At 29.6% G+C, this 12,743-nt stretch overlaps 1 protein-coding gene across 7 annotated transcripts in view; it reads right to left on the reverse strand.

The window, feature by feature from the left end:
• Positions 1 to 408: 408 nt before the first annotated feature.
• LOC106690572 (no circadian temperature entrainment) overlaps positions 409 to 12,743 on the reverse strand; it is a 59,447-nt gene continuing 47,112 nt past the window's right edge. For all 7 annotated transcript variants that reach the window (XM_067046511.1, XM_024360588.2, XM_014436078.3 and 4 more), the window contains 5 exons: positions 7,846 to 8,021; positions 6,226 to 6,364; positions 5,090 to 5,232; positions 3,381 to 3,660; positions 409 to 1,977 (listed from right to left, as the gene is read on the reverse strand). In XM_067046511.1, the coding sequence (XP_066902612.1) occupies positions 1,856 to 1,977; positions 3,381 to 3,660; positions 5,090 to 5,232; positions 6,226 to 6,364; positions 7,846 to 8,021 (860 nt within the window). In that variant the 3' untranslated portion in view covers positions 409 to 1,855. The remainder of the gene's footprint in view (positions 1,978 to 3,380; positions 3,661 to 5,089; positions 5,233 to 6,225; positions 6,365 to 7,845; positions 8,022 to 12,743) is intronic.

The following is a 12,743-nucleotide window of genomic DNA, read 5'->3' on the forward strand; positions in this document are numbered from 1 at the left end:
CCTCATTAACTGAATTCATCGACCCGTCAGATGTGTGTATGTACACATTAAACATAATGTTCATATAGAATGAATGGTTCAATTGTAATTTGATAGTCTTCTGAAGATTGTAGCAACAGATTTAAACTATTTTTTTTTTAGTTCAAAATTCTTTAAAAATAATTTTTAAGAAAGTAAGAACTATTACTATGACTAAGGATAGTCTTTGTGGATATCTTTTAATTTTGTTTCTCTCCACTTCCTCAGTCCTCATTGCAAATTATATTAATAATAGTATTGTTCAATAACTGTCTCCTAAAGTCACAACTACATCATAAATTGAAATGATAATCTGAGTCGATGCGTAGTTAATAAGTGAAGGATAATTTAAAAAATGGTAGAATGGAGAGGAATAATTAAAATTAAAACTAAAACTTAGTAAACATTTAATATAATTAAGGAGGCATATTTTTTCCTTTTATCAATGGGTATCTTAAAAGTAGGAAAAAGGAACATACTGGGGCTAGGTCTAGGAATGTACTTACACAATTGAAATGTTTTTCATTCTTAAGTAATAAATAGGTAAACAAATTGTAAATTACATTAAATTTGGCAGTTTCCAGAAAATTTATATTTATTGCAACTATAGACAAATAGACAGATAGCATATTTGAGCTGGAAAAAATATGACCACAGAGATTTTGGAATTATTTTCAAGAATGTACACATATATAATATAATGAAAAAACAATTTACACCATTTAATAAAGTTAGATACATAATTGAAATACACTCAGCTATCTGTTATCTGTAAATCTTGATTTACAAGAAACTTAAATCGAATAAAATAATACAAACGTTCTAAAAAAATGAAGCCATGTTAATAGCTGTACAGATTCAAGTGTGCCTACAATTTATAAGAACATGGGGGAAAACAGTTTCTCAAAATCATTGGCTATAGCCAAACACTTAGAATCAATACGTTATTTTTACAACATACATAAATTGCAGTCTAACCCCCATAAATTGATCTGGATATACATCATATATATATTTTTGTTTATTAAATACCTTTTCTTATTAATTTAGTTTCTATGATAATAATTAAGACATGGTTATCATTCTTATAAAGCCTGATAGCATGTAATTTTATTACAATGGAACAATAGCTTTTTTCTTATTTTACTTTTTATAATGGAGGCGAAATCTTTCAGTAGAAGTACACTCCATTCAGGAAAATCACTCGAAATTCACAACTAAGAGAATAAGACCACATATAAGTTGTTTCAACTTCAGATACAGATCATCTTCTGGTCGGTAGCTCCAAATACTCTCTCTATATTTATGTATACTTTTATAATAACAAATACATTGTTCACTAATAATTAACACAGTTAAAATAATGGAGTTCATTACCAAGGAATCACACGGATACGCACATACACGATAATAAAAATCATACTAGCAAAGACCGGGAGCTCTAAATAAGAGGTCAAACCCTTTTTGACCTACATCTTTTTAGATGTTGTTTTCGTCGCCTTCCTAAAGTGGTTGAAGATGCAGAGAGAACTCAATCTGTTTTTTTATTTATGTTTCAAATGTATTAAACATTTATATGCTATCATAGAAGTAATCCATAAAATAGCATCGTCTCAGTGCTCGATAGTAGAGAAACGAGGAACTTTCACGTAATATAAAGAGGGTTATAATAGCAAAATTACAATACGATAGCTAGTATGCTCTTTGCCCTGCCGGAGTCAGACAGAGCTAACCCTAACCCATAACTAATAAGATAAAGAAAACCCTGCCGCGGACAATGAGAGCAGTCGAATGACATTTGATCCATTTCTTCCTGAAGTGAGCACGTTGCACATAGTTACTGTTCAGAGCTCTTAGTTGCTTCTTCCTTCTTTTCTTGTTTAGTATTTCCAGGATTTGCCTGCTCCTGCAGTTTATCTCCTTCGCTCTTGCCTTCAACATCAAGTTTAACAGGGTTACCTGAGGACAAAATAATATTTTAATCGACAAAGTTAAAAATGATTTAATAAAATTTCATTACCTCTTATATATACTCTTGTAAATAAAGTATGAAAAATGCTTATGTTTTGATCATAATTGGAAATTTGGCCACCTTGTCTTCTCATAAGCCTTAGTGACCAGTAAACATACAACTGCAAGAAGTAATTAGAAATAAAAATTATTGCAATGACTCAAGACTTCAGAACACTAATAAAAAATTTTAAATTGGATTCTCTTATTGTTATTTAAATGGACAGCTGGTTCTCAATAATTTGAAGTATTAACGCTAGATAAATTGAAAAAAAAAATCAATGTTTTGGTCTCTTCGATAATTTCAAGTTGTAGTAACATCTTACTAGTGAAAACTTTATAATTAAAACTTAGAACTCTCATATTCTATAATTTGAAGCCTCTCACCTTTCATTTGCTTAGATACTGAATGAGATAATTGAGTTTTCAGTCTGGTTTCATAATGTCTTAAATTTAAATTGTGAAATTGAAATAAGTTCTAGAAACAACAAGTGCCACCCTCTCCCTTCATTGTTACTTCAAAACATAATAATTTGTCAAGTAAACAGAAAACTAGAACAATGATCAAAGCTATTCTATCAATATCTATTAGATCAATATCTATTCTGCTAGGCTCTTACTAGAGATGATACCTAACGCACTGTGCTGGGTTAACCTTTTAGGTTTTCGTTCACATCGACAGCTACATTGGAATTTATGGTGCCCAAAAAAATATTGAACTGATGGTCTGCCAGGATAAGGATCAGAATGATAATGAACAAGAACTCGAAAACTTCAATTTATTAAATCACTTACTTCAGTAGAAGTCACTCACTCAAAATAAAATCATGGAATTTTTTCAAAATGTTTTTATTATTGTTTATCATTTCATACATATAACAAAGAACACATTTTTTTAAAATAGTTTGATAAGTACCTTTTATCAAACTCTTTAATTTGAATTTTTTCCTCCATACCACTACACTATTCAAACTTATGTAATTTTAACTTTTGCTCTGTTCCTTGAGTTTCACGTTTTTCAGCTAACTGTAACTCTATCAAGAGTCATTTAAAAAAAAAAAAATTAAATTATTATAATTATAAAAGGACAGCACAATGAAAAACATAAAATCCCATCCATCTGTCAAACATTAAGGAAGAGTAGCAGACTCCTCCTTTTATGTATGATGCATTTATTAATTTTTTAATTAAATATATATTTTCAAACAGAAAAATAATTGAACCTTGTAGGCTTTGGCCTGAACACATTATTTCAAAATAGTCCTTATTTTCAAACAATAATCGATAACTGTCAAAGATCGAGAACTGATTTAAATTTAAACAAATAAAGCAAAAGATCACTTTTTACATACCTTGCTGTTGATAGTACTGGTTGGGGATCTTCTGCAGGTGCTGTTGTTGAGAGACTGGTGGTGGACGGGACTGCTGTGGTACCCTATGCCTCTGAGGCTGGAGACCTGGGTAGCTAGCAGGCCTTTGGATAGGCGTGGGGTAGCGAGCGACTCCAGCATTACCGCCCAAACCGTTACCATTGTTGTTTCCAGTTCTGACACCTTGAGGAACAGGAGGGACACCACCCCGCCCGCCCAACTGCTGTTGTTGTTGATTGTTGTTCCCACCTCCCTGGATCACCTGCGCATTTAACAATAAATTACAAGATAAAAATGTCAACGATCATAAAAATATTTAACTTTTTTTAGCTACTATTATTATAATGATTATGTGAGGGTAAGTAATAATCATTATTCTCATGTAAGGCTGGGCTGTGAGGCAGATACATTTCATATTATTTTTTTATTTAGCTGATGCTAGACTTAAAGTTATAGTTCATATCAGACATATGTAACTCTAATAATGCATAATATATTCTGTTCATTTAAGGTTACTGGATTAAACTTTCATTTGCTAAAAAAATAAAAAAGAGCAGGGGACTTGGTTGTTTTTAGATAACCTAAGAAGTTTTAACTCTATCCTTTTTTTTTTGTTCAAAATTCATATTTGTAGTGCTTCCTAATTGGTCTATAAAACACATCTTTTTACAACATTGAAAAGTCCTAGATAACTGAATGATTATTAGGGCTTACCATAACAGAACATAAAACAGTGTATTTATTGGTAAGACCAATTGGGATACATAACAAAGATAAACAGTACAACTACTGTTAACTGGTTGCCTCAGGACTGGGACCCCTGTGAAGTTCCTGTTTTAGCCCCAGTTGTTAATCTGAGGTGTAGATATTTCATAGGTATATATTAATGGAAATGTACAATGACAATATTTTATGGCAAATGTAATATCTGTATACAATTTGTAATGTATTTGAAAACATAGAATACACATAATGTACAAAATTCACAAAAGACATCAAAGTTTTATTATGCTATACAACATAAAACAGTAATTTTAATTGTGAATTTCTCCTTTTTCTCACTCAGATGGTTAATCTGATAGTTAATGTTTGGCTCTAGCTGACCAGGGCTTCACCTTTAACTTATTGGACAGTAATGTGTTTAATATATTTTAAATAATTCTTGTAAGTCCCAGTGATAAGCGATATCATTATGAATATATCTTTGATTGTTGTGAAAAACTAGGTAAGTCTACTGGCTTAAAAATTGAGTTGAGTTTAAACCGACTTTGGGGTCTTAACCAATTTAACACTTCAGACGTTCTAAGGACAGTTTAAACATAGTCAACTCAATTTTTAGGCAATTTAACTTATCTAGTTTTTCACAACAATCAAAAATAATACTTATGTTGGGGCTTCAGTTGATAAAAACTATTCTAGTAATAAAATGCATACAGTCAAACATCAGAATTAGATAGGATCCAGCGAATTTGTATTATTAGACAATTAGGATTAGATTAGGAGACAAGTAGTGAAATGTAATGAGTACTGGCAAGAATTACTTGGATAAAATTAGTAAAAGCAGATGAGAGAATATTTAACAATAAAATTAATCAATATCAAATGAAAAAATACAAAACAGATTGATAATACAAAAATTATAACGACACACTGTAGACTTTGATATAATACATTATAAAACAGAAACATACCAAGTTGGGTTGGGCTGGGTAAGAAGCAAACTTATGATGCCCCTGGGTAGGTGATGGCTGCTGGGGTGTCTGGGGCTGCTTATTACCACCACCGCTGTTCCCGGTGTTCCTCGACTTAGGAGAAGGGATTTGTCCACCACCACCTTTCGCAATAAAAATTAAATGTTAATATTCAAGCTAGAAGTACAATATTCAAATAAATGAAAATATACAAAGGTTAGAGACATTAGGATGCATCACACTCTCGCTAGGAAAAAATAAAATAATAATTTCAAGGACTGATGGTAAAAATGTTGTGAGGGTAATTATAAAGAGAGAAATAAACAATGAAAGAACAAATGTGTTTGTATTTTAGTTAATCTTTTCAAAATAATTTTTATGAAAAGTTATTCGATTTTCTCAAAAGTGAAATTTCTATTTTAATTCCTAAATTTTACAATCCAGTCAATAATAAAACTGACCAAGTAGGTCTAGAGAGGAATGAAAGTCGTGTGAGTGGACATACCAGATATTTAATGTTCTCATAATAAAAGCCTTGTATTATTCAAAATGGGTTTCACTATATACTTCCCTCCCTCCATCTGAAAATGAAGTTTCATATACAGCAGTTTTATTATATATGTAAATATAAAAAAGTTACATAAACCTGGAGATTAATAAAACATTATAATATTTTTCCTTCTTCCCCTATCTTGTAGGAAGATAGATTTTCTTTCCTAGACACACTGTCTTATAATCATGTAGGATTCTTTAAAAGTTTTATTGCCCCTAGAAATATAATTCCATAAACAGTAACTCTGATGATTTCTATACATATATATATGTTTCAGTTATCTTCAATCCATTTTTCTGAAGCAACAGTATTTTTCAATAAAAAAAATTAAATGTTTTTTAATTAAATTCTGTTGTAAAGTAAATGTGTAATACTGCAAGACATTTACTTCACAACAGAATTTTATGTTTCACAAATTTCTGGTAGTAAAGATTCTGGTTTTAATAACCAAATACAAAAAAAATGTTTCTATGCGAAGCAAGGAAATAGTTCGTGAAACCCATAAACCTAAATTATAATATTATTCATTTAATTAACAACTATTACAAGTTGAAAAAGTAAATGACAAAATTTATAATATTACCTGTAGAAAAAACCGAGTTCATTACGTCTTGACTCGTTGAAGGCGATTTTGCAGGATCAGATGCATGCTGGCCAGTAACAGGGTTACCACCAGCAGCTTTGAGATAAGCTGCCGGGGCCTGTCCCCTGAAATGCCCCATCTAAAGAACACAATCGGTACTTGGTGTTAAATGTATTCATAGCAACCCTAACCTATTCCAACAATTAATTTAGTATTGAGGTTTAACATACCAAATGGGAGTTTGAAATGTCACCGAGAGACACAATTTAAAAAGATTCACGCACAAAATAACTTAACAAGATCAATCCCCATATATGTTCCCACAAAAAGAATTGTAGCAAGAAATAAAAAGTGAAAACTTAATAAAAAATCCTATTAGCCTTAATCATGGGGTACGGCAAGACCAGACTAGAGGTTTCCTTAAATGTGGAAAGCTTTATGTTTACAAAAAAATTCATATCACTATGTAAAAATAATGTAAAAAATACAAAATAATAGCAGAAATGAAAAATGTCAACTGTCATAATACCTTATACAGTATTGTACCATATTTGCCCAATTATAGGTTAAGTTTTTTTCTGAGATTTTCTTCCCTTAAATGAGAGGAGTTCAACTAATATTTCAATGAAAGAAAATTTGAGTTAGACAGAACTGAGGACTTTCAAGCTGATTAGAGACTTAAACAATATATGATATGTCATTCACTTACTATCACACATGGAGAAAAAATACTAAAAAATAAAAAGGCTCCAAGTTAAATCAGGGATGACGATAGGTTTAAGGCGATTAGCATGCTTAAACTAAGAGTTGGGAATGAAAAGGGAGGTTATATAAAACCAAAATAGAAGAATAGCTGATGTTGATGATTCTATGAGTTTAAATTTGAGAAAGGGAACCTAATTAGAGAAGTTTAAGCAGAACAAAAAAAAAAAACGGTATAAAGGAAAGATCAAATAGGGACTTGGAATTAATATCAATACTAAAATCAGAACTACTTTAAAATTTTCATTTCTTTTTGATTCAAACCATCCCAGTTCTTGAACAATAATTAAAATATAAACATAGTCTCACAGAAATGAACAAATTAAAAACATTTTTGTAAGACTAATAGCTGACCATTTGTAATTAATTATAGTGAGATGTACACAAAATAGTACAAAAAACAACTGATTAGTAGTCACCAACGCTTCGCCCCATTTGCATAATTGAGATAAAGTGGGACAAAACATGGCTACTAATAAATAGTTTATCTGGCAATTTTGTATCCTTTTTAGATCACCATCTGAACCATCTTCCTACAATTAAAAACATTTATTAACTCTACTATTGATTCTATGATTTCAATTTAGGTACCTATATTCTAATTTATAAGTTTGATCAAAATATTTCTTTTATTTATCTGCTTAGTACCTAATTTAAGCAAGCTTTTTTCTTTTTGAGATATGTATACTAAATTTTTCCTATCCCGTATTTTTTCTGTATATTCGATAACTTATATTCGAGCAAATACAGTAAATTAAAACATTCATATCACATATTTTAAAAACAAATCCAGAAATGAAAATATTTGAAATATCATTTTCTGATTTTTATATCAGTTTGAATGGTGAGTATACAGACCTGAGAGGAATAAGGTACGCCAACAGGATTATTGGAAGCAGGTTGAGCCTGAGCAGTTGACTGAGCGCTGAAGCCCTGCATACCAAAAGCAGTAGCCGCATTATGCAGCGCTGCTGGTTGACTACCACCACCTGTCAAGATAGAGCTTCCTGGCTGAAATAGACCTGTTTGTCCTCCTGGAAAATAAACGGAAAAATTGAAAATACACTGACACAAAAAACAATAATTTAATACTGACTTATCTTACTTTAAATTTTTATAATTAACTTGAGATTCTTAAGAAGAATGGGTATATATAGTTATAGTATATAAAATTCATGACAATTGTTAATAAGAGTGAAAGATAAGCTTTTTGTTCCCTTATTATTTAGTCTAAATAGTAGATACATAATGAAAAATCTACATTCATCGGTATGTAATTTGTTCAGCCATTACAAACAGATAAACAACTTGGACTTTCAAGAACAATACGTTCCTTTCATAATGCATCCTCAAAACAATAAAGCAAGAATTTATCTTAACTTAACTTCACACAATTTTGACCTATTAGGGCCATGTCCTATTAGCAATAGTAATTGACATAATTTATCCATTTATTTATATATATATATATAATAAAATACACAATTTTCCATTATCCTAAAACAGATCGAATTTTGTCCAAAAAGACTACTAAGAATCCAAATAGATATACAATCAGAAGTTGTCACGAAAAAGTTTACAAGATTCGCTTCCCTAAAAAAGTTGAGCCTTTTCAGTTTTGTTATAGCTCTAAACAAGCTATTTTTGTGTAAATTATTTGACCAATATTCTTGTATTTACACTAAAATTTATTTTTTTTCAAATTTATTATAAAAGTTTATGCAAAAAAAATTCATTCATATCTTTATTTTTTTAAGTAGAAATTAAGACAAAAAGTGTAACTTATATTGTTTGTGCTGACATTTCAGGCCATTATCAGGACTAGAAACGAAACAATGTAATAACAATCGATAAAAACAAAAACAGTATAACAAGAAAATTAACAAGATTATAAATAATACTATAAGGTAATTTATAATACACAGTAAGAATTTATCCAAACGATAAGTACACTAAAATATTACAAATGAACAAAAAAAAAATCATAAACAAATAAAATTAATAAGTTTGCCACTGGGGAGTTGCAAGCCTACCTTCTACGCCACAACCCCTGATTAAGACCTGAAACTCAGGTCGAAACGTCAGCATAAAATAAATAAATATGGTTTTGTTTATTTATGTTGTTCTTTGCTGACCGCACCCCCCGACAAACTTCTCTAATCAAAAATAATAAGTGTATTTTAATGTATAACAAATATTTTTATTTGTTAATTAATTTTTTCTTCATTAATATTTTTAATACATAAGTATTAAAAATATTAATGAAGAAAAAATAACCAAAAGATAACTTTTGGATAAATTCTTACCAAGCCTGTTTAATAAATTATCTCCTTATTGTATAATTTGTAATCTTTTTAACTTTCATGTCATACTGTTTTGTTTTGTCTTTTTAGCCCTGATGTAGGCCTATATGTCGGAACAAATAAAATAAGTTGCACTTATTTCTACTGATCAACAGAGAGGTTTAGATAATGAGTTTGTTAAATAAAGGCTAATTAGTGATGAAGAAGCTTATTTCTCTTTTTAGTGTTATAACTGGAGGCCTAAGAGTGATTCACAAAATACAGGGATTAAAGAAAAGAGAAAACAAAATCTAATAGAAATCTACTGAGTAGAGGGAGGATCCATTAATTAATGAGGATAAAATCTTTCAGCCAAAATAAGCTATGAATATGACCAAATATCAAAAGCCAGTACGAAAACTATTTATTCGTTTTTTCCTATACTGTAATTTTTTTATATTTTAGAAATTACTTTTATTTATTCATTTATCTTAAACTGATATTTGTTAAACATACATATTTAATCTTTAATTAGTCAAGTATGTGTTTATTTATTTATTTTTAATACACACAATGAAAAAAAGTAACTAAAAGTTTTTTTTGAGAAGCAATTTAAAAAAAGTATGCCAAATTTAGGAGCTATTATAGCTTCCTCACTATTTTTACGTTCTTTCTTTCTCTGCATGTGTGTGTGTGTATATATGTATGTATGTATATATATATATATATATATATATATTTTGGTAGGAGAATGTGATGTAAAAGGACCTCACTTAATCGGACCGGCACTGCCGAGATTGTTATTCACCCCTACTACCTTCCTATTCTCCAATACAATTTTTTTAATGCTTGAATTGGCTAACGTTGCCATCATTCATTCCGTTTTATGGAATCAATGTAACTCAGCATAATTTTTCTTTTTATTGAGTTATAAGACATCAGAAAGAAGTTTCACTCCAAAACTAAGGTACATGAGCTAAACAACCTACACCTGCGCGCTAAGTATCAGAACTATTTCCTTTGTACGCATGCGCACATTTAAGTTCAGTGAAGCATCCATTTTGTTTGATAAGTGATAGATCGGGAAATGTTCCAATAAAAAAGTGACACTGAGATTCATAATAGTTTAAGGGCAATCCATGGTGACGATACTGTTAATAAACCTACAGTAAATCGATGGGTAAAAAAATTTCTTGGTCGCGGGCCTCCGATCCGGAGATAAATATATCGAGTTAACGTGACAGTTTCTTCTGGAATGAGAAACAACACATCTCCGACGTATGTATGTCGTGTTGGAGACAACATAACCAACTACGAACTAAAGTGCATAAACCCGGAAAATTTCATCAAAATCAGATTACGGTTAGATCTTTTATTCCTAAGCACAAATTTAATTACAGACAGACACGTTAATTTTTTCCTTTATGTTTAAAACCTAAAATGTGAGTTAAAATTTTCGATTCTAAAATATTATTTTTCACTTTCACTTACCTATACATGAAATCTATAGTAAGGGAAAATATTACGATCCTGAAAAATTTCGAATTCCAGTTTTCGATTGAAATACAAGTTTTGACCCCCCCCCCCTCCCTCGAGTTGAAATAGGCTGGCATGGCTCAAATGACGATTTAAAAAATAACATTCCCTGAAGTACCTTTAATCTTATTTGAAAAAAATAAAACAGTTCTCATTGTTACCAATTATAAACAATAAATGAATACAAAATATTAAAGAACAACTAAAAGAGAAAAGTAGAGACATCCGACCTGAACGGGAAAAGCCGATATCGCCCGACTGCATTATCTTTTCTTAAACTGTTGTATTCTTGCCAAGAACAAAATTTCTATTGGTCGTTACCCTCTGGAGGAACCTTAAAATATTTTATAGCGAAATAAAAAGCTTTTGTTCATAATTTTCACCTTCCTTGGTCTTAATTTTTTCTTCCAAAAATATTAATAAATTAAACAAAAGCCCACTAATCTACACAAAACGCGGCTACATCAGTGAAAGTTGTGTGATGCCAGAGCTAAACCAGATTACTTTTTTTAATCCAGTGTGAACAAATACAATACAGAAAGCTTCCCTATCTTCCCAGTGATGGGGCAAAGTAAAGGTGAGTTGCTATATATTAATTTGATTCTCTCCACAGTTGACTGACCAAACAGTACAAAATGAAGAGATCAAGTCTAAAACAAAATAATGCACCAATTGTTACAAAACTGATTGTTCATGATCGAGTAAGGGCCTCTATTGCAGCTATCTCCTCAATTAACCCTGTTGTTATATTATTTTTAGTTAACAATATGAATACAATTTTTTTACTAATAGTTTCATTAGATAAATATTTAAGCTACAATACATCTATAAACTGAGTTTAGCAGTATTAAAAAAAGAAAATTAAAAATTGCAGAGGTGAAAAATTCATGTTGTTATAGATTTGAGCTGAATTTAAATATTAAAGCATGATAACTAATTTGTAACTGGAAACTCAACAAAAGCTAGTCTGTTGTGATGACTAAACAGCTTATTCTGGTACTAGTGGGAGTATTAATAGTGTAAAATTGATAAGGAGTATGTATTAATTACAACATAAGGAGGAATTTCAGAAGATAATAATTTGGGTATCTGAACAATTTACAAAAAATAAAAAGATCTATAAATAAAACAGTGAAACTGAATAAAATAATGCGAAATTAATAATTAAAACATGGATGAGAGTTTCAAATAATGTAATAGAAACCATACATAATGAAACTGAATAAATATTTATAATGACGTTGAATAAAATAATATCAAATTAATAATTAAAACATGGATGTGAGTTCCTAATAATGTAATAGAAACCATCCATAATGAAACTGAATAAATAAATATTTATAATGACATTGAATAAAATAATATCAAATTAAGAATTAAAACATGGATGTTAGTTTCTAATAATGTAATAGAAACCATTCATAATGAAACTTAATAAATAAATATTTATAAAGACATTGAATACATTAATAATTAAAGCTGGGATGTGAGTTCCTAATAATGTAATAGAAACCATTCATAATGAAACTGAATAAATAAATATTTATAATGACATTGAATAAAATAATATCAAACAACTTACTAATTAAAACATGTACGTGAGTTCCTAATAATGTAATAGAAATCATCCATAATGAAACTGAATAAATAAATATTTATAATGACATTGAATAAAATAATATCAAATTAAGAATTAAAACATGGATGTAAGTTTCTAATAATATAATAGAAACCATTCATAATGAAACTTAATAAATAAATATTTATAATGACATTGAATAAATTAATAATTAAAGCTGTGATGTGAGTTCCTAATAATGTAATAGAAACCATTCATAATGAAACTGAATAAATAAATATTTATAATGACATTGAATAAATTAATAATTAAAGTATGGATGTGAGGTTCCTAATAATGTAATATAAACCATTCATAAT

This window comes from Halyomorpha halys, unplaced genomic scaffold (assembly GCF_000696795.3).
Source record: "Halyomorpha halys isolate HHAL.00 unplaced genomic scaffold, Hhal_1.1 Scaffold51.1, whole genome shotgun sequence".
Classification (NCBI taxonomy): domain Eukaryota; kingdom Metazoa; phylum Arthropoda; class Insecta; order Hemiptera; family Pentatomidae; genus Halyomorpha; species Halyomorpha halys.